The 20,450-nt window shown below is 39.3% G+C and overlaps 1 protein-coding gene across 5 annotated transcripts in view; it reads left to right on the forward strand.

Annotated features, from left to right (window-relative positions):
* The first annotated feature begins 358 nt into the window (after positions 1 to 358).
* The window catches only part of LOC149016479 (phosphatidate cytidylyltransferase 1-like), a 64,369-nt gene continuing 44,277 nt past the window's right edge, over positions 359 to 20,450 (forward strand). The window contains exons 1-7 of one of the 5 annotated variants that reach the window (XM_089154613.1): positions 359 to 567; positions 646 to 726; positions 1,057 to 1,124; positions 10,773 to 10,867; positions 11,354 to 11,607; positions 11,786 to 11,937; positions 12,823 to 12,964. In XM_089154613.1, the coding sequence (XP_089010739.1) occupies positions 1,115 to 1,124; positions 10,773 to 10,867; positions 11,354 to 11,607; positions 11,786 to 11,937; positions 12,823 to 12,964 (653 nt within the window). In that variant the 5' untranslated portion in view covers positions 359 to 567; positions 646 to 726; positions 1,057 to 1,114. Of the gene's footprint in view, positions 727 to 1,056; positions 1,136 to 10,772; positions 10,868 to 11,353; positions 11,608 to 11,785; positions 11,938 to 12,822; positions 12,965 to 20,450 lie in introns of all 5 variants that reach the window. The other 4 variants (XM_089154614.1, XM_089154616.1, XM_089154612.1 and 1 more) reach the window with 4 other exon arrangements.

The following is a 20,450-nucleotide window of genomic DNA, read 5'->3' on the forward strand; positions in this document are numbered from 1 at the left end:
AGTTTCGGGGCTTTCGTCCGCGTACAATCCGACATGGGTCGATTAAGAACATTAGTTTAGTTGATGTTTTAGATCAAAATAATACTCTTCACATCAAATTTCAGGTCAAAATTATCCCAAATACCCTTCGAAACACGTGGTCGATTTCTCATCGAACCCCTGTAAAAAGTCGCCCGATATGTCGCTTGTGTCACCAGACACCGATACGCGACACCATGCTACATGTCGGACCTTGCATGGGATAGGGCAAGTCAAGGCCACAAACGCGAAACTTGCACAAACTCATATCCACACTTCAACCTAAAAGTTTTGACTTGGGGCTGGATACCTCAATAAGCTAATTTATGGATTGAAACCACCGTGCGTTCTACCCAGCAAAACAGAAAAAAAAGGGATTGATACCACGTTTAAAAACCATCTTATAAAGTGACAGGATTTTATAGTTGTTGGGGAGCGAACTCAAACGCCAAACTTGTCTTCTCCAAGTCGTATGAAGACAATTACCAAAAAAGAATAGAAAAATCGCATGGAAGACGAGTAAACACCATAGCTCGTCTTCTCCAACTAGTTCGTTCCTCTCACTCTCTCTCCGTCTCTAAATCGCGTCTTGTTTAACCAAAGATTGTTTCTTTACACATTTTTTAGGTTATAGTTGAGGCATCATACTCGTTGCAAAGCTTGGGAAATCTGATTTGATCAAAAGCCGGTCAGCTATCTTCTAACCAGGTATTAGATTTTTTTTCACATGAGTGAAGAAAACCCTAGTTTCTCCCCCCATCGTCTGTGAGTTGTTTATTTTTTTACTTTCAGTTTCTCTTTGTCTCTCGCAACACTTCTCTGGTTCTCTTGGAAACCAGATCAAGGGAACAGAAACCACCTTGTTTGCATGGTAGATGATACTCTTTAAGGGAACTTTGTGAGGGAGATAAGTGGTTTCGTTCTGCTAAAAAGTTGTTTCTTTAAGGGAAACGGCTTTGGTTTGGTCGAATGTTGTAGAATTACTGTGTTCTTCTCAATTTGCTATTTGATTTAATCCATGATTACCTATTCTGCCAGATTTTGTAGTCCAGCTGATTGATGAATCATTTCCATTTTGCCATTTTGTTGGGAGCCAATGGTTCAAGGTAGCTGGATTGTAAGTCTTCAGTTTTCTTTGATTTATGAGTAGAATTTCGTTGGTTGTAGTAGCTACTACATTTGCAGCAGTATGTGGGAATGTCTTTTGGATATTAGTAAATGGAAGAAAGGACTGAGAACTTTCTTGAAATTATCCTATGTGACCTGTGCAGCCAATCAAAACACCCATATGTTCCCTATATTTCAATATTAATCCTACTCAACGGAACTGTAACTTGTGCCACTCTTATACTCTTGTATGTCATTCATATAGTTACAGAATTTGTAAAGAAAAACTGTAGAGTCTAGGCATAAGCAATCATTCAAATTTACAACAGTATTCTGGTTTACTTACCAGCTGCCAGAAGCATTTCACCATGCAAACGGGCTGTGCCGGAATTAACATCTAATAATGAACCAACTGACTAAAGCATCTCATATCAGGTTGTGAATGTCTGTTATATGGGTCTGTATTATTGCTTATAGAGTAGTTGAATTAAACGTGTAGGTGTCATTGCTTTATGTATTTTCTTGTGCTGGATTGTTTGAAAAGTATTACTGCTGTCTAACAGCTTAATTGCCGTACGTATCTGTACCCATATGACTGTGGTTCCCGAACTTCCTAAATAAGGTCTTACTTGGGATGAGACTGTTGAGTGATTGTTACTTTTATTTACCCCCTGGAGTTGCAGACAATTACATCAACCAACCCTAGAATTTAAAAGTTTACTTATGTCCCCCTGATCGTCTGTACTACCACTAATTTGTTATTCAATGACAATATTCCCTCTTCTTCCTAGAAACCCACTTCTTCTTCTTCCTCCTCCTCTACTTCCTTCTCTTGTATCCCACTTGTTTAATCGGTCATTCATCATAGATAGAGAAGAGGTCGATGTGACCTCAGTGTCAAATGTAGCAGCCTTGTTTTTTTGGAAGATGTATCTCCTTCAGGTAAAACCTCTGATTTTTCAAGTTTCAACTACAATGCAATGATTCTTGACAGACATAGCATGAAAGGCCCCTGATGGCTTGGGCACAGAAATTCGATCTAGGCTTAAGACAAGAAAGCCGAAATAGGTCCTTGAAAAAAACCAGACCATGAGAGAGGGGAAGATCTCTCCTAGGGGAAACGGTTAATCCAAAAAAATGAAGAAAATCAACTGCCAAACGACCTATGAATCCATGGCTGCCTCCCTTTAAGTTAGAATAAGGAGGGTGACTGCCCAACCCTTGGAAACCTGACTGGACTGCCAAGGAGTCTCCTTGAGAACCATGCATGTCTAAATAACTTTTGACATCGGTTGCTAAATATCTCCATGTTTATAATTTGGGTTTTCACTTGCTATCCTTTGGTTGGTGGTAAGTTTCTGCGGTTACAAATTGTTGGTTTCTAATTTCAGCAACTTACTGTGCTGGCAGTCTGTAGATTTCTGGATATATGATAACTAGATTAGTGGCAAAATTTGGGACATCATCTACAGTTCCTCTAGGTGACTCAATTGGAATTTGGACGAGATTGGATTTCCCTAGTCATACAGCTGGATTTCTCTCCAGTTTGACAATCAACTTGCCCTGCAGTTCTGGGTTTCTTTTGGATTCCTAACCTATATTATTAGGAACTTGAACTTCCCATTATGATTATTGAGAAATAAGAAATATCTAGAAAGAATGGAAGAGAAGAAGAAGAGAAGCTGGAGAAGGAGAAGCTATGAGATCTCATGTTGGATTTTGAGGAACTCCAACTCTCCAAGCAAATCAGTCTTATTAATAAACAACCGCAAGAGCCAAAGCGCAACAAGGAAACAAATAAAAGAGAATAAACTCCAAACAGGCAAAAGATCCAGCTCCAAGCAGTCTAGGATTAGTGCCAATCCTGAGGGCTATTTTCTTGCCCCTTTTGCCCTTCACCAGTTATGCTAACAATGACTTAAAAGCGACAAATGTGCTAATTTTCAGCCAAATACATGATACTTATTGGCTCAGGGAATATGTATCCACCCACCCATTGATTATTCTAGCAATGAATTTTATATTGATAGGCAGCTTAGGTGGAGGAACTAAAGACAAAGTTTGAGGTTTTCAAGGCAACAGAATGAGAGTGGCATTGAAATTCACAATGTATATCATTTCTAGGGGTTTCACATGGCCTAGTGTTGATTCCCCAAACCCTAGGATCGGTAATACGACTCAGGGATATTTTTGTAATTTTTCTCAATTTTGTGACAATTAGATCTGGGTCCCATTGAGTCCAGGGTGCTGTTTGGACCTTAGACATATTTTTATTTTATTTTTCTGATTATTATGTTGCAAATTGTTTGAGAGTCCTTGTCTAGGTGAAATTCCTAGTTATGCACAATTTTAGTCCTTTTAATTCTCCTTGTTTTTAGGACTCAATATCTACTCTTAGAATTTGTAATGGAGTCCTCTAGAGTTAGGTATTGAGTTTTCTTGTATTAGTCAAAATCTTAGTCAAGTAGTTTTTGAGTTAGTTGTGGATAAGCCAGTTAGTGTTCTAATTGGTTTCCTGACTTAGAGTCCTTTTTGATTTCTTCATTTGAGGCTATAGATAAAGCCTTCAAGCCATGTAATCTTGAAGTTGAAATTGATCAATAAAATTATGGTTTGGAGGCAAGTAAGGTTGTGGTCTTCTTGGGAGGGCAATAGTGGATTTAGAATGATTTCTTATCAATGTCAGCAAGTGTTCTTCAATTCCAGCAGCCTCTCACCATTGACGAAGTAAGTACAGCCCCCCTTCCATCCCATCCCCTCTTCCCGAGCTCATGGCAGCCCTCCCTCATGCTTTTCCCCTCCATTGCAGACTTCCCCAACCCCTCCCTACACCCTGCGGCATTTCTAGGACCTGTCCCCCTTCCATGGTGGGAGATCTCGACCGAGATGGCGAGATCTCACGCGAGATCTACCAAAATTTTGGCGTATCTCGGTGACCCATTTTGGTGGGTTTTAGGGCCCCGGTTGGGCTGAAATTTGGTATTTAGTCTATCTAAGGCCTTTTGAACACATTGGTGGCCTTAGAATTGTGAGAAAATAACCCCAACTACGTCTTCTAAGTCAACCCTATGTGTAAAACCGAAATGTAGAGATATCAAGTAATTCATGTTATCAACTATAAAGTATTAAATACATTACACATCAAACTATCAAAGAACTTAAATGGCTTCAAAATTTTACAACCATAAGAAGTTTTAGACTTTTAGTAAGTCATAAATCATAATCCATAAGTTCACAATCACAATCACAAGAGTATGTGAGTAATAAGATTACAAGACAAGCAAGAGTATCACTCAACATTCTGCATCAACTGATTCTGAACGGTGGCCACATATGACTCCCAAGTCAACTCATCACTATAGTATGTCACATATAGGTTTAAATGTCACGTTAAATTGGTTTCCATGAAAGTTAGATCAAAGCTTGTGGATCAACATATATTTACACTAAACTCACACACCCATTGTAGAATATTCTATTTGAAAAAATTCAAATTTGGGGGAAAATCTTACCTTTTTTGTAGATCTAGTTGAAATAGGCTTTGATGATGATAATTTGATGTTGTAGATGTCTTAAAGATGTTTAGAAGTTGAATCCCCAACAAATTCCGACAAAAAATAAGTTTCTGGCAATTTTTGATGGTTGCAGCGAGATTCGGCGAGATATGGCGAGATCTCGGCGAGATGTGGCGAGATCTCGGCGAGATGTGGCGAGATCTCCCATCTTGCAGATCTCGCCTCTCCTCTCGTCTCGCTATGTCATAATAACGAGATATCTCGCGAGATCTCCCACCATGACCTCAGTAGCTCCCACTTAGCCCCATTAGGCTCTCAATGCCCAAACATCACTCAAAGTGTTGGGCCACTGGTGTCTAGTAAGTTAGAAACACATTCTGAACTGGATTGACCACCGTCTCGAAATCCATCTCCCAGACAAACTGCCGTCTCACCAGACGAAAAATCCGTCTGGTCCTTTGTGACCAGACAGACAACCGTTTGGCCCAGACGGAATTTCCGTCTGGTCCACCATGATTAGACGGACGTCCGTCTAGTCCTTAGGGACCAAACGGCGTCTGCAACTCATGTACGAATTACAGTTCCGGAAAAACGAAAAAAATTCGTTTTTCACCCAAAAATTTCTCTAAAAAATGCATTAAAAAAATCCAGCAATCATTAAAAAAAAGTACATTCTCATGGATCATCAATTCATGCACATTTTTACAGAAGGGAAATTAACAAGGATCCTCCCACTTGGATCCAAACATAAAAAAATTAGGGTTTCTTTCAAATCCCCGATCTCCCATGGGTTTCCTTTAAACCTTGGATTCTCCAAAATGGGTTTCTATAAACCCTTGATCCTCCCATTGGATTCATTCAAGATAAATAAACAATTGGGAGGAACAAAGAATTGTGGGAACCTAGGCTCTGATGCCAATATAGGTAAAACTCTGTATCTCTATACTCGAAATAGAAGGGAGAACATCCTTACTTGAATTCGCTTTTTCCCAATATAGAATTATCGCAGCGGAAATGATTTTGATTCCACATCCTCGTTCCTCCATGAAATCGTTATCGGTAAATTTCCACAATCACAAGGAAAGGGAATGGATTCCACAACCCAAATGCCGTGGGGATGGAAGTGGAGACCAAGACTAAGGAGAAGAAGATCCACGAAAGCCTTCTCCTTCCTGCGTTTCTTGGAAAGAGGGAGAGAGTGAGAACCGCCTTTCAGAAATCTCACGTATGCGTAATTTCGATCACTTACTCAAGTAATGCGGTGGTTACCAAAATATATAACCCTATATTTTGTAACCGCCCAAAAGTGAATTTCCAATTTTGCCCTTGGGCTCATTATAATTAATAAAACCCAACAATCTGATTACAAGATCCCTTCTAGATAATGTTTATTTTATTAATTTTTTTGGTCTTAGTTAGTTGGCAAGTAATTAGAGTCTTATTAGTAATGTGAATAGTCCTTTTTGTGGTTAAGTTTTATTAGGTTGTCAAGTCCTAGTTAGAGTCCAAGTTTCTTTTATGTAAGGAGCATACTTCATTGTAAAATCAGTCGAAGATTAATGAATTGAAGCTTGGAGTGCCGGAGTTAACTAACACTGCCTGTGCTGGGTGTTCTTTCGGTTTCCACCATTGTTGCTCCTTCAGTTGAAGTAGAGCAGCAACCTCACATTCCTCCCAAGTGAGTACATCCTCTACCCCACCCCTTCCCTACCTTCGGCAGACCTAGGTTCCCTCCTTCCACTCACCGGTCTTCTCCAGCTGCACCGTTACTATCGCAGCCTTCTCCAGCCCCCTCATTGCCATCATAGCTCTCCCCTCCCTCCTACACTCTACGGCGACACCATCCCTCCTCTTTCTTGTGTCAGACTCTCCCCACTCCTTTTCTTTAATCCCCCCCCCCCCCCTCTTTTTTCTCTCCACTGAAAACCTGCGGCAGAACTGAAACAGAAAAAAAAGGAAAATTGAAAAGGAAAGAAGAAAAGAAAAGAAGAAAAGGAAAAGGACAGAAAAGAAAACCCAAAAAAACTAAAAAAGAGAAAGAAAAAGAAGAAAGATCACAGATCTTGGAGAATCCAAGATCCAAGAATTCTTCAAGATCCAATCAAGAACCCCTCCTCCTCCTTGCTGCAAGATTCCCTTATCCCTTCCCTCCCAACTGCATGCTTCGTTCCCCTTTCCAGGTAATTTTAGGTATCTTATCTCTACCCTTATTAATCCAAATTACCTCATTCTTCTTCCCATTAACCCTAATTCATCCAGGAGGATCTTTGGGTACCCCAACCCTAATAATCTCAAAACCACTAGCCCATCCTCATTTTGTTAAAACCTGAAACCTTTCCCTAAATCTTCCAAAACCAAGATACACAATATATTACCTATTTTCCTTCACCAAACCCATCCCATTGGTTATGCATTAATATCCAGCCACCTCAAAGTATACCCAAACCATCCCATAGACAACCACAACCTTATTTTAGTCCAAATTTGTGCTGGTCCCAATTAAAAAGGATCCTGGAAGCTAACCCAGACCCTGGGTTACATCAGGGTATTTACAGGATTCCCAAAAAGAAAAGTAAAGAAAAGAAATCGTTCCGAAAATCAAAGAAACAAGGTTTTTGGTGTGTCCAACATCTTTTTTTCGGAACTAAGTAGAGGCAGATCTGTTTCATTGGCACAAAAAAACAGAGCAGTATTATCGAAATGGAAGATTCCAATGGTCAATGTGAGTGGTTTGTCTAATAGCATGAGTTGGAAATGCTTTTTGTATACAGATGATGTAGATGACTTAGATGGTTCTAGGCTAGCAGATTATGGAGCAAGTTTCCACTTTTCAGTTTGTTTAGTTTGAATAGCGGTGTAAGATACTTAGGTTTGTAAGCAGGTCTTACATATTCCATTAACACCATTTTGCCACATGAAGGTTGGAACAATAGGTGACCCATACTTTATGAAGTTACTTTCTGAAAGATTTATCTGTAGCTCTCATTTAAAAAGGCAAGCTATGTATGAGTATTTATGTAGTCATTCCAGCATCCTTCACTGCCTTTGGCCAGAAAAGTGACTGACAAGGGTGATGTAACCCAAATTCTAGGGTTTTGAGATTTGAAATCCTAAAATTAGGTCAGTCCAGGATCAATCAATAACTGATCCGTGGGAAGCTTGGTTCAAATATTATGACACACGGTAGTCATTTGAGGACTGTGTGGGATGGGTTTAGAAATTACGGTTTTACCAATACCCTAGATAGGATAGGATTGGGAAAATGTAGGGTTTGGGAAAGGACTTCGGAAAGTTTAGGTTAGCAATAATCTAGATGGGTTGGGTTATTAATAGTTCCACTGTGGGATAAAATTAAGATTTGGGAATGGAATGGAATGGGGATGGGCTAGAAGGTGTGGGAAAGGAAAGGAAGGGTTTGGGAAGCTTGTGGGTAGGGGAGAAGGGGTTGGGAAACTTGCGGTTGGTTTGGGGAAGGTTTAGAGGCTTTCTTGAATCAATCTTGATGGATCTTGACTTCATTCTTTACTTTCTTGATTTTCTTTTCTTTCTTTCTTTTCTTCGCCTCCTAAGCTGCCACGAGATAAAGAAGGGGAAGGGAAGATGGACAGAGAAGGGGGAATGTAGGGGAGGGACTAGGATTGAAGGGGGAGGGGTCCTAGAGGTGTTGCAGGTTAGGGAAGGGGGCTTGGAGGGCCTATGATGTGGGGAAAAGGTTGCTGGAATTTCCAAAACTTAGGTGGGAGGGGTGCAGAGGTTTGCGGTTGGAGGGGGAGGGTGGTGATGTAACCCAAGGTCTGGGTTAGATCTTCTCTTTAATAAGAGTCAACACAAATTTGGACTAGTAATAAGGTTAATGTTGCTTATGGGATGGCTTGGGTGGGAGAAAAGGACTATTATTTGGGTTGTGGGAAGGGCTTGGGATGTTAAGAAAAATAAAGGAAAAATAGAGGGATTAAGTGTTCAATTGGGATGGGAAGTACCTTGGATAAGGGAGGGAAGGATAGGGGGCCTTGTGGTAAAGAGAGGGAGGGGTTTGAGACTTGTGGCAGGGGGGGGGTATTCTTGCTGGATTCTTGAAAGAATCTTAAAAGAATCCCAAAATTCTTGAAAGAATCTTGATTTTCTTTCGTCTTGCTCTCTCTTTACTTTCTTCTTCCTTTTCTTTCCTTTTTTTTCTTTTTTCATCAATCTCCCCCCCCCCCCCCCATTTGTAGTTCTGCTGCAAGAATCAAGAAGCAGAGAAAATAAAAAGACAGGAAGCAGGGGTGGGTGGTATGCACAAAAGAAGGGAAGGGGCTGGGATGGTTTGTGATGGATGGGAGGGGGCTCTAATGGTTTGTGATAGATGGGAGGGGGCTGTACTTACTTGGAGGGAGACTTGAGTTGCTGTATTTGCTTCAGTTAGGGTGCTGCTGAAACTTGAAAAAGAAGAGGAACTTCTGAAATTGCAGAAAACAATGGCACAATCCAGCTGCAGGCTTCCACCTTGGGATACCCACGATTTCTCTCAAGTCTTTCTCCGACTCAATTTTATTCATCCAAAAACTGAACTGCATTATAATGTTCAACTTGTGTTTATTGATAAGAGACTAAGACCCCTAGTTGAACTCTAAAGAAAACCCAACTAACTTCTAGTTAGGAATCCTTAGGGGGCCCACCACTGATTAATTAAAATAATTTCCACTCAAACTAAAATTCTTAAATAACTCATAAATTAGGACTCTTAACTAACCAAAGAAAAGTAGGAAACAACTTGACAATATTTTCTAGAATTAATCTAACTAAATAGGGCCCGAACCAGGGCTGGATAATGACCAATATACCCCTGTATTGGTTTTGCTCCCCTTGGGTTTGCCGCAAACTGCTAGTGGGCTTGGGCCCTCTTTCGGCTCTCTAGGGCTGTGCCTGGCTGGTTACATCAGGTGGGGAGCGTATGCTGTGAGCTAGGGAAGGGGAAGAGAAGCTGGAATGGGGAGGGGAGGGGGCTGTGCTTACTTGATTGAGGAAGAAGGCTACTATTGTGTTGAATGACTGCTGTGGTTTGAAGAACACTTGAAGAAAACAACTCTTATGTTCCGCTGTTGCCTTCCCAAGAAGACCAGTGACCTGGATTTCCTCCAAACCCAGATTTGTATTTAATTCAACTTTAAAATTACATAGCTGGAGGGTTTTATGTATAGCATCAAATATGAAATAGAAAAAGACTTTAAGTTGGAAAACCAACTGATGCACTGGGGGAACCCAGATTGGGCTTAAATTTGATAGGTCACTCCGAAATTAGCCCGGGAACAAGACTCACAGCGATGCGGTGACTGATGTTGTTTTTTCGCGTTTCAAGGTCGTTTTGATTGGTTTTTGGGCATTTTTCTGTTTTCTTGGGTATTTTCGTTTTAGCTCTGTTTTAGGGTTAATTAGAACCCTATATGGCTGTCTTGTGTTTCTTTTGATGGCAGTTTAATATTGATCTTCTTGTTTAACACTTTTGAGAGAGCATCTCTTTTGTCAATCCAATCTTCAGTTTAGCCTCAATTCTTTGTGGTTTGCCATCTCCAACTAGAACTCTAATTGACATAACCAAAAATTCAACTAATACTCAATTACTTTGACATAAAAAAACTTTCTAAGACTAGATATGGAATCCTAAAAATAAGGAAATTAAAGTGGACTCAAATTGTGGGATCCCAACATCTTTGAGAATCTCATGTAAGCTAGGACTCTTAAATAAACGGCAAAATACATCTAAGGTCCAGACAACAAATTGGACTTGATGGGAACCTGACCTAGGACACCAGGAAATTTGCAAAATTACCAAAATATCCCTGGTGTTGGCTGAAATTCTCTGGGTTGCTGGTGGGGCTGTAGGGCACCGGCAAGCACTTTGGGCCCTCCTTAAGTGGTCTTGGAAGCTGCTTATGTCACAGGGTCATATTGATGGATGGACTTGACAATATGACCATGACTTGACAGCTTTTTGCACTCAAATCTTCCACTTACAGAGAAATTTGCACATGGAATTTCTAATCATATCTTCTTGTGGGAGCATGTGTCCTTGTAATTTTTTGTTGAATAATTTACTTCCCAGTTTATTTACGATGAACATTTCTACGTATATTTTCTTTTGTTGTTTTGTAGGCATAAACAGAGATACAGAAATGCACAAAGATCAAAGTGTCAGTGCCCCTGCAACTCCTACCGGCCGTCTTAGGCACCGCAAAAAATCAAATGAGGTTCTGATTTAAAGTTCCAAAGTTTTTGGAATTTTTTCTATGAACATACCTGTTCCTATCAAGTGGTTTATTGTAACTATGCGAGTTGGTGGCGGATGGCTTTTCCATTGCTTGTGGTGTTTTTAGAAATCCTTATTGCTGATTATTTACATTTTACACTCTGTTTAGAGCTATAAATTACGGTTTTGGGACCCACATTGTAAGAGATGTTGCTTGGTTCGGGATTGATTTGCATTGCCTCATTTGTTTTTTTTATTTTTTGTTGGTTTTGTTTTCAACTCTTAATTCTTTTCTAGATGGAATGTATACTATTAATAGTCAATACTACTTCCCCTCTTTTTGAATACATAGTTGGACAAGTTTCTGCAGGGGAGATAGTTGTCATGTAACATGAATGGTCCTATTTCTTTTTGATTTTGCGTTGACCTTATCAAAGACCAGAAGGGATGACTGAAAGGATTAAAGCTGGTTTTTATTTGGTCCTAGGTTTTTGCAGAGGCTAGCAAAGCAGAAAAAAGTCACTTGCTTGTTCATGATCGGAATAAATACCATTCGATGTTGATCCGTGCATATTCATCCATCTGGATGATTGGAGGGTTTGCATTTGTTATTTACATGGGTCATCTCTATATTTGGGCTATGGTGGTGGTTATCCAAATCTTTATGGCAAGGGAGCTTTTCAGTCTACTAAGGAGATCTCATGAAGACAGGCAGCTTCCAGGGTTCAGGCTTTTAAACTGGTGAGAAAACCAGATTTTTCTGTAAAGAGTGATGGGTGTGCCAAGGTTTCAAAATGGTTTGAATCCCAGGCTGCTTTATCATCAAATTCAAAATCTAACCAATTTACAGATATCTACAGATGACATCCATCATGTGCCATTCTTGTGTAATTGCATTTATTTTCATTTGTGTTGCCAGGCATTTTTTCTTCACAGCAATGCTTTTTGTTTATGGTCGAATTCTCAGTCAACAGCTCGTCAACACTGTAACTTCAGATAAAATCCTGTATCGCTTTGTGAACGGCCTTATGAAATATCAAATGGTTATTTGTTATTTCTTATATATTGCAGGTTGGTTAATTTATTTTAATTATTGTTTCGAATTTGTTCTAATAATCTTGTTAATGTTCTTTTTCTTACATAGTGAGGATTCTCTGAGCATGCAGGGTACTCCACCCTGACATATACTTTTTTTTCATTCATTTATTGAAGGAGAGAGGAAAAACATTACAATGAGACGTGAGGAGCTGGAGCGTATGTATTAGGTTCAGAGAGCCTTTCTGCCACCACATGCGCTCAAGACAGCCTTTTCTTAAGTTGTGAAGAAATTCCACAACTTAGGAAAAGGCTGGTTTGGTAGAAAGATGGCAGTGGAAGTATGGAATTCCGTTGTGGGAGACTTGGAAGTTGTGTAACTTGGGTCATAAAGAGCATGTCTTATCAATTTCCATCTTCCTCTCCTATCATTTTTTTTGTTTTGTGTGTGTGTGTGTGTGGTCGAACTCCTTTCCTGCAAATGTTGGTGTTTAAGTGGTTATCTGGAGATTGAGGACTGATGATTTGCTTGGAGTCAGGGTAATTCATTTTCTGCACCATCATGTAGGGGTGTTTGGCCTGCTTGTGGACGTAGTTGGACAGTCTTTACGGTCTCTAGATTTCTGTTTCGGTTAGGACTGGTATTGCTGTTCGGTGTTGTAGTGTCAGTGATATTGTTATCCTTTGCCCCCCCTCCTTTCTTCAGAAGAAAGTCCTTCTCTCTGGTTGTAGTTCTACGCAGACGAGTTTGTTTTTGGTTTTTTTTCCCTATTACTTCTCATTTTGAATTTATATTTTTGTTGCAAAGAAAAGTGCATCTTGTGTTATGTATTGTTTTTTATTTTTTCCAGAATCAGATTTTATTATAATTTATTGAAGCTGAAAGTATGGTATTGATTTTTTAATCCATATTGGGTTCAGGGTTTATGTGGTTCATTCTTACATTGAAGAAGAAGATGTACAAGTATCAGTTTGGCCAGTATGCATGGACACACATGATTCTAATTGTGGTGTTTACTCAGTCTTCCTTCACAGTAGCGAATATTTTTGAAGGAATCTTCTGGTAAAATGGCCTACTGAAACATTTTATTATGACTAAGTTGTTATGAACTCAAAATTAGAATCTTAAGCTTGCTATCCTGTCACTAATTGCATGTTCCATATGTTGAATTGTTGTAACGAGTATGCTTGATGTAAACCAGAAGTAAATTAGGGTTCTTAACCCTGCTGTTTAAGGGTAGGTTACAGGTACACAGCAGCTTGTATTGCTCAATTGTACCCTGTGGCTAGGGTTTTCAGTGCTTAGGGGACTGTTAGGGTTGAGACAGTAGCATAAAAGTTCTTCCAGGTTGTTTCTAGGGCCAGGAAATAAAAGAATTAAATCTTTTTATGTGAATTACTGTTTCAGATTTGATCCACAAAATCTAGGGTTTTCTTCAAACTTTAGGGTTCCTACGGGTTGTTAGGGTTAGGGGAAGTGACAAATGATTTCGGGATTGAAGGAATCTTAACTTGAAAATAGATTCCAGCTTGGACTTGTAATCAAAGACTCTAACCACTTAGTCAAATAAAGAAATAGGGCAAATTGCTTTGACACCACAAAATTGAGGCCTTTAAACATTGACACAATGGTTCAAGATCTTGCTCTTGAGCGAGATCTCACCCCTTCCAAAAACCGAGATCTCAACCGAGTCGGCAAGATCTTGGTTAAGATATGATCTTTTTTTTGGCCCAACATGATGTCCCATCTTGGTGGGTTTTAGGCTCCAAGTTGGGATCAGACTTGGTAGTTAGCTTAATTTAGGCCTTTTGAAAACACTTGTGGCTTTGGATTTGTGAGAAAACAACCCTAAGTATGAGTTCTAAGTCGACCCTAAGTGTGAAACCGAAATGCTGCATGATTGGGAAATGCAAGGTTATACAACATGTAATATAGAGCCTTTAAGGCTTATAAATGAAAAATAAATGTATCAAATAACTTAAATGTCATCAAAATTCCATCTATATGAGTATCACAATCTTAACCCCCCAGAATAGAATAATATATTGTACAACAATCAGAAACTCTAATATAAGTCATAACTCATAAGTTCATAAGACAAACATAGAATGATTGATCTTCCTTTGGTGTTGTAGATGTGCTAAGGGTAGTTGCAAGTGAAAATCCAGCTAAAATCCGCAAAAAAGGGGCAAAATTGAGAGTTCCAGTGAGATCTGACGAGATATAGCAAGATATGACGAGATATGCGAGATTTCAAGCGAGATGTGGGAATCTTGCCCTTTATCTCTTCTCACCTTCTTAAAAAAATGAGAGGTCTTACGAGATCTTGGGGAGATCTGGTGAGATGTCTAACCATGACTGACCCCCCACTTTATTTTTAAAATGCATGTAGCTCTAGTTCCATTAGAATGGCTAGTAATAGCGTTGTAAGGACCATTATACCCTTATTTGTAATGATTGAAAGACCTCATCTACCCTTCATGACACTTGAAACCACAATTGATCTTAGAGTGTCATTTATGTTTATTTATTTTTTAAGTGTGAAGTTATTTATTTTTTAAGTGTAAAATTGAATGTAATTTACAGTTAAGAGTCCCTAGTTGATATCAAATTCAAAAGAGAAGGATAGATTTTGGTAAAGCTAAAAAGCCCCTGATGCCCAAAGATTCGCATGAAAATCTTGTCTCAATGACTTGAAACCCTCAATCTCAGATAGTTCTCAACTCAAGCTTGAGATTCTCTTGCAGAAATCAATGAATTTGCTTCTCAAGCTTGATTCTATTCAAGTTTCCAAAACATAGGGCAGTATCCATATCTGGCTTTCCTTTTTCTTCTTCAGAATAATAATCTGAGTGTGTTATTTGCAGGAAGGTGATCTGATGGGATAAAAAGAAAAAAAGGCAGTTGGTAGAGATCTGTTTGTTTGGTGAAACAGATGACCTTGATTTAAAAAAAAAAAACTAAAAATAAATTAGCAGAACTGTTAGCTTTGCTGAGGATGGGAAATCTGTCTAGGGAAGTTTAAGAAATTGGATCAAATTGGAGGTTTCTCTGAGTTGCCCGGGACGATGAGGAAGTAAGTTTCTGTTGCAGTTCAATTTAGGTTGGAAGAATATGGAGCACCCGTTTCTGATTTTACCTTTTAGTTTTCTTGAGAATGATAGTTTGGGCATGTTATTTGCAGGAAAATTAGGAATAGAAAAAATCAAATAGTAGAGATTTGGTTCATTTAGTGAAAGCGTTTCCCTAATATAAACAAAAAATTAAAGAAAAATGCTAGTTTTGCAGAAAATGCGAATTTAACTTGGGGTTTTGATGAGTCATATTTAGGTGTTCATAAAAATATTATGGATCAAGAATTTCCTGAATCAGAGAGAGCTTATGGAAAATCTGTGCCTGGAAGTTCAGCAAATTGGAGGTTTTGTTGGGTCACTTGGGATGCTGAGGAAGATAAAGCACTCATGGAGAGCAAAGCTAGGTTTTCTTAAGATGGGGATGGACAGTTTCAGCGGTTGCAGCGATGCCTGACGGAGAAGATCGCTGGGGTCATCGGTGTTGGGAAAGACATCCTGGGTTATTTCTTGATTTGGTTTCCCATGCCCTTCTTTTGTGAATTTGGTATCAATCAAGGAACAAATTTCGGTTGAAACTGGAATTTTGACCTTGCAAAAGGCCGAAATTCCTATGTTTCGGTCAAAATTTCAACCGAAACTAGACACTTTTTTTCCAGGTTTTTGGAACTTCAATTTCGGGCATTTGGACTCAAAATAATTTGGATTCTTGCATACTACCTATTTTAAGCGTAATAAACACTATAGAACTACTAGTTTACCCAAAAAACCATTGAAAATGTAACATCCAACTTTCCAAATATGTACTGCATATGAGAAGAAGCGAGAATTTTACCAATTACAAGTCTACCCTATTCCATGTCTCCCTCTTCCATCTACACCCCATACAAATGACAATTCAAGTCCCATGATGTTTGCCCCATATAGTTGTCGACGTATTTAGCAACTACAGCTCGTTACGTGACCTCATCCACATGCCTAAGATTTCCTGACGGCGGGAAGTTACATACATGCTTGTAATAATAACCTCCTATTTTTAAATATAAAAATATATATAATATATGTATAAGTATTTTTAATATATAAATAATTTAAAAATATATAAAATACACACTGTCTTAAAAAGCTCCACAACATGCTCCAAAAATTGTATACATGCTTCCCCTAATACTCTCTATTTTTAAATTTAAAACAGAAATTAATTAGTTTTTTTAAATATTTAAATAATTTTTAATTATTTAAGTATATATTAAATACAGTAAAATTACATAATTAACAAAAAAAATTGATTCAACACCATCATATGGTGTCTCAACTCTCTCACATACATTAATTTGAAGCTCATACATCTACTATACATATACATTTTTAGCAATATACATAATTTACTAAATAATTTTTAATAACAAAAAAATAAAAAATAGTAGGAAGAATCAAAAATTAATTTTGATACTACACATTCATAGATCAACACTCTTAGGTAAACATACTTAAATTTGGAAGCAATCCAAGAAGATTTAAGGCACAAACAAAACAAAAATAAAAAAATGAAAAAGTTGGTTACTCACCTTGCAAGATTTGAGAAAATGCACAAATGGAGGAGAAAATCTAGTGTTTGAATGAAATGGAGTTGTAGAAATTAGGTGAAAAGAGGGATGAAATCGAGGGAAATAAAAAAAAGTTGAAAGGAGGGTTGAAATGTTTGAGGCGATATGGCTTGAAACTAATCGAAGCAATGATAGATCGAAAAATGGGTCGAAAATGGACACCTTATAACATAGGATTGTATCTGTTAGGGCCCTAGGATGAGGCCATGTGGAGGAGAGAGAGAATTAGGGTTAGTTGAGGGGTAATAAATAGAGGTACAATTGAGTGGAGAGGCATCGAATTTTTTGAGAGTTTTCTTGGGCAGCCGTAGGCTGAGGGACACCTTTGGGTGTGGGGGTGACTGGCACCATTAAAACCAGTTTCTATCTTGTTAATCTTGTATTTTCGTATTGATTTTCAAAGGTATTAGTAGGGACTTATCAACTTGTCATAGAGTAGTTTGATCCTAGAGAAGCGATGGTATTGTCGCTGTTTTCAGGCGCAAAGGATGTGTAGAGATGGCTTCTTGAGATCTTGTTGTTTTGCTGGGAACGCCGCATCGAGGATGACCAACGGTTAGGCATAGCTCTCCAACACTTGGAGGGAGACGCATTGGATTGGGTATATGAAAGGTCTTGGCCGGAGTTTACTTGGGTGAACTTCAGTAAGGCGCTAGTTACTGATTTCAGTGATGGGAAGAATGCAAAGCTTCCTCATATTGAATCTGCATTGGTTCTTGGAGAGGAGAAATCACAAAACCACCTTGTAAAGTCAATAGATGAGGCGGTGGAAGTTGTAGCGGGTGGGGATGAGTCTCGCCGAGCGTGGAGAAGAGAGAAGAAGAGAGAGAAAGGTTCAGGTATCGATGCCTACCTGACTAAAGTTGTGGAGGAGAGACATGCCGCTGATTCGAGGAAGAAGAAGGATCGAAGGACTCTAGTGACAATATCTGGAAAGCTGCAGACGGCGGATGAAGTTTCTATTCGCAGGAATTGGAGAAGACGATGGTGGAGTTGGAGGGTTTTTAGGGTTAGTTTGGCTCATCCCAACCCGGTTCGTGGGTTTGGTCCACCCCCTAAGGACCAACGGTTGTTTTATTTGGGCCAAATTCAGGTAGGTTTATTCTCACACTTAGGGCCCAAATGATCCAAATTTAAAGATTGGGCCGCTTGGTTCCCAAAGAAACCTCCTTGGGCCCATTCCCTTCTCATGAACCAAAGCCCAAATCATTCCATCAAACCAACGCCCAACCCATTTCTCTTAACCCATGGTCTATATTTGGACACCACCCATTTAAAAGACCACCTTTGGGCCCAACCCATTCCATTAAAACCAAGCCCATCTCGTTTCATTAACCCATATTTCTTAACCCATTCAAAAGAATTATTTTGGGTGCAATACAATTTCATAACCCAAAACCCAATCCCTTCAATCAAACCAACGATCAACCCATTTCTCTTAACCCATGGTTTTAAGTATTTGGACCCCACCCCTTTTAACCATCACTTATGGGCCTGGCCCATTTTGTTTACCCAAAACCCAAGCCTCAGCATTACCTTGAACCCAAATATTTCAGATGGACCAAAACCCTACCAGGAGACCAATTTGACCCATAGTCTCCCCAAACCAGCGGCTCGATTGAGCCAACAAAGGGGAAAACCATCGTCTTCAACCTTACTTGCTATTGATGATGGAGGCGGAGGTGGAGGAAGAGAGGCGACTGCGGTTGAGCTGGGCGTCAATCTCGTTGATGGCGACAAAAACAATCCGCCTGATTGGAAGACCCGTGCATTTGAGGCTATTTTACCCAAGCTTCAGCTAAAGAGGATTGTGAACCCGACGCTTGGTGAAATCATCAACCCTACTCTTGCTCATGGGTTAACTGCTTCACATCCTGCACCTAGGAATCTGTTGAATGATGAGGAACATACTTTTTTTTTCTTCATTGCCTCCATTTGTTCACGGTAGGCAGAGTTGCAGCGGTGAAATCAGCACACCCACTTCTCTTTATTTTCAATCCAACACTCCAATTTGACGATATGTGCTTCTTGCCGAGTGTACCAGACTCTTGTGCAACTTTGGAACTCGGGAGTGAATTATTCTCTATTTTTTCTGGTTGCACAATATGCAGGGGAATGCATGGAAGGGCCTGGAGTTGATCGCTTCCTCTGCACATCTGGAGAAAATGGCGGCTAATCCCTATATTGATGCCGAACTCATTACAGCAGGTGTTGTGATTTGTAAGGGGCTTGTTGTTCATGGTTTTTGGCTGAACCCAACTCCTCTGGCTATTCGTGGTGTGTTTTTTCCATTAGATGAAGCTTCAAAGCTTTTTCTCTGTATGGCGAATTATTTGGATTTGGGATCTGTGGGCTGCCCAAGAGGGAACGTCAAGATGCAGAATTAATATGATTATGCGGCTAAGAATGTGACGACTAAACTTAAAAAATTCCATCACCTTGAGGACAAGGTGATTTTCGAGGGGCCGGTAGTGTTTGGGCCTTAGGATGAGGCCATGTGGAGGAGAGAGAGAATTAGGGTTAGTTGAGGGGTAATAAATAGAGGGACAATTGAGTGGAGAGGCAACCGTAGGTTGAGGGACACCTTTGGGTGTGGGGGTGACTAGCACCATTGAAACCAGTTTCTATCTTGTTAATCTTGTACTTTAGTATTGATTTTCAAAGGTATTAGTAGGGACTTATCAGTATCATTTTGGCTCGATACCATATCCGTCGATATTTCGTATCGTATCGACCGATACTAAACGATATGGGACACTTTTCGTATCTATCCTTGTATTTCGTTTCTATTTGGAAAAGTGCAGACATTTCAACTGAAATTTCGTTAATTTCGGTTGAATTTTTTTTCCATGGTATCAACTAGGGACTTCTTGTAAATTACAATATGCTTTTCACTTAAAAGTAGACAAACATAGAAGGCATCATTGGATCAATTGCGGTTAATATGGGTATTTTGGTAATCTCATATAATTTAAATGCTACTTTTGAGAATAAAAAATAAATAAAAAAAATGAGAAAATAAGATAACAATGAATTGGACTAATATGTCCAATCAAACTCCAACTTGGGGTGTCTTTGCTTTTCAAAGGTAAATTGGGTTGTCATTGTATAAAAAGGCCTCCATTTTGGGCTGTTATTGCAATTTATTCTAAAAAATAAAAAGTAGATGTTCCATCGTATCGAGATCTCTCATCTCGTCTTGCTATCACAAGATAGCGAGATATCTTGTGAGATCTCCCACCATGACTGGGATGTCTTTTGGACGCCCACCAGCCACCTACCGCTATCACGAGTCACTTGGCTTCAATGCTTTTGCCCAATGGGGAGCAACATGTAATTGGGTTCCTAACCATGCATCTAGACAATCATATATTTTTAGGTATGAATGCAACTATGTTAATTTCTTGCCCAACATATTTCCAATACAAAATAACTAAAGAATTAAAGAAACAACATAATAAGTATACTCCCAGTATGCACCCCATGTATGCATGTCCCAAACAACATATATAAGCATTATAACACATCATAAGCATGCATTTGAAAGTATATGAAAAACTTAAGGATCAACCCAAGCATATGTGAATTGTTTCCCTCACTTGAACGATCGCCCAAAACCTTCGACTCAAATCCAAACTTCAAAAATCTACACTAGCAAGTCACTGGTACTTTTAGGAATTGTACATATAATTAGAATTAGGGTTTATCAGTCTGGCAAAACAGACAACCAACACCAGGACAGTAGGTGGGTTGGTCGGTCAAGCTAGTAGAGACCGGTTGGCCAACTGGGATGCGCGAACTGCAGCCCAAGTCATAAATTTACACCTTTGATCTTCGAATCATAGAGGGTTCTAGGCTAATCTTAGGCAT

Source organism: Hakea prostrata, chromosome 5, assembly GCF_041222555.1.
Source record: "Hakea prostrata isolate BN-2017 chromosome 5, UWA_Hpros_2, whole genome shotgun sequence".
Taxonomy (NCBI): domain Eukaryota; kingdom Viridiplantae; phylum Streptophyta; class Magnoliopsida; order Proteales; family Proteaceae; genus Hakea; species Hakea prostrata.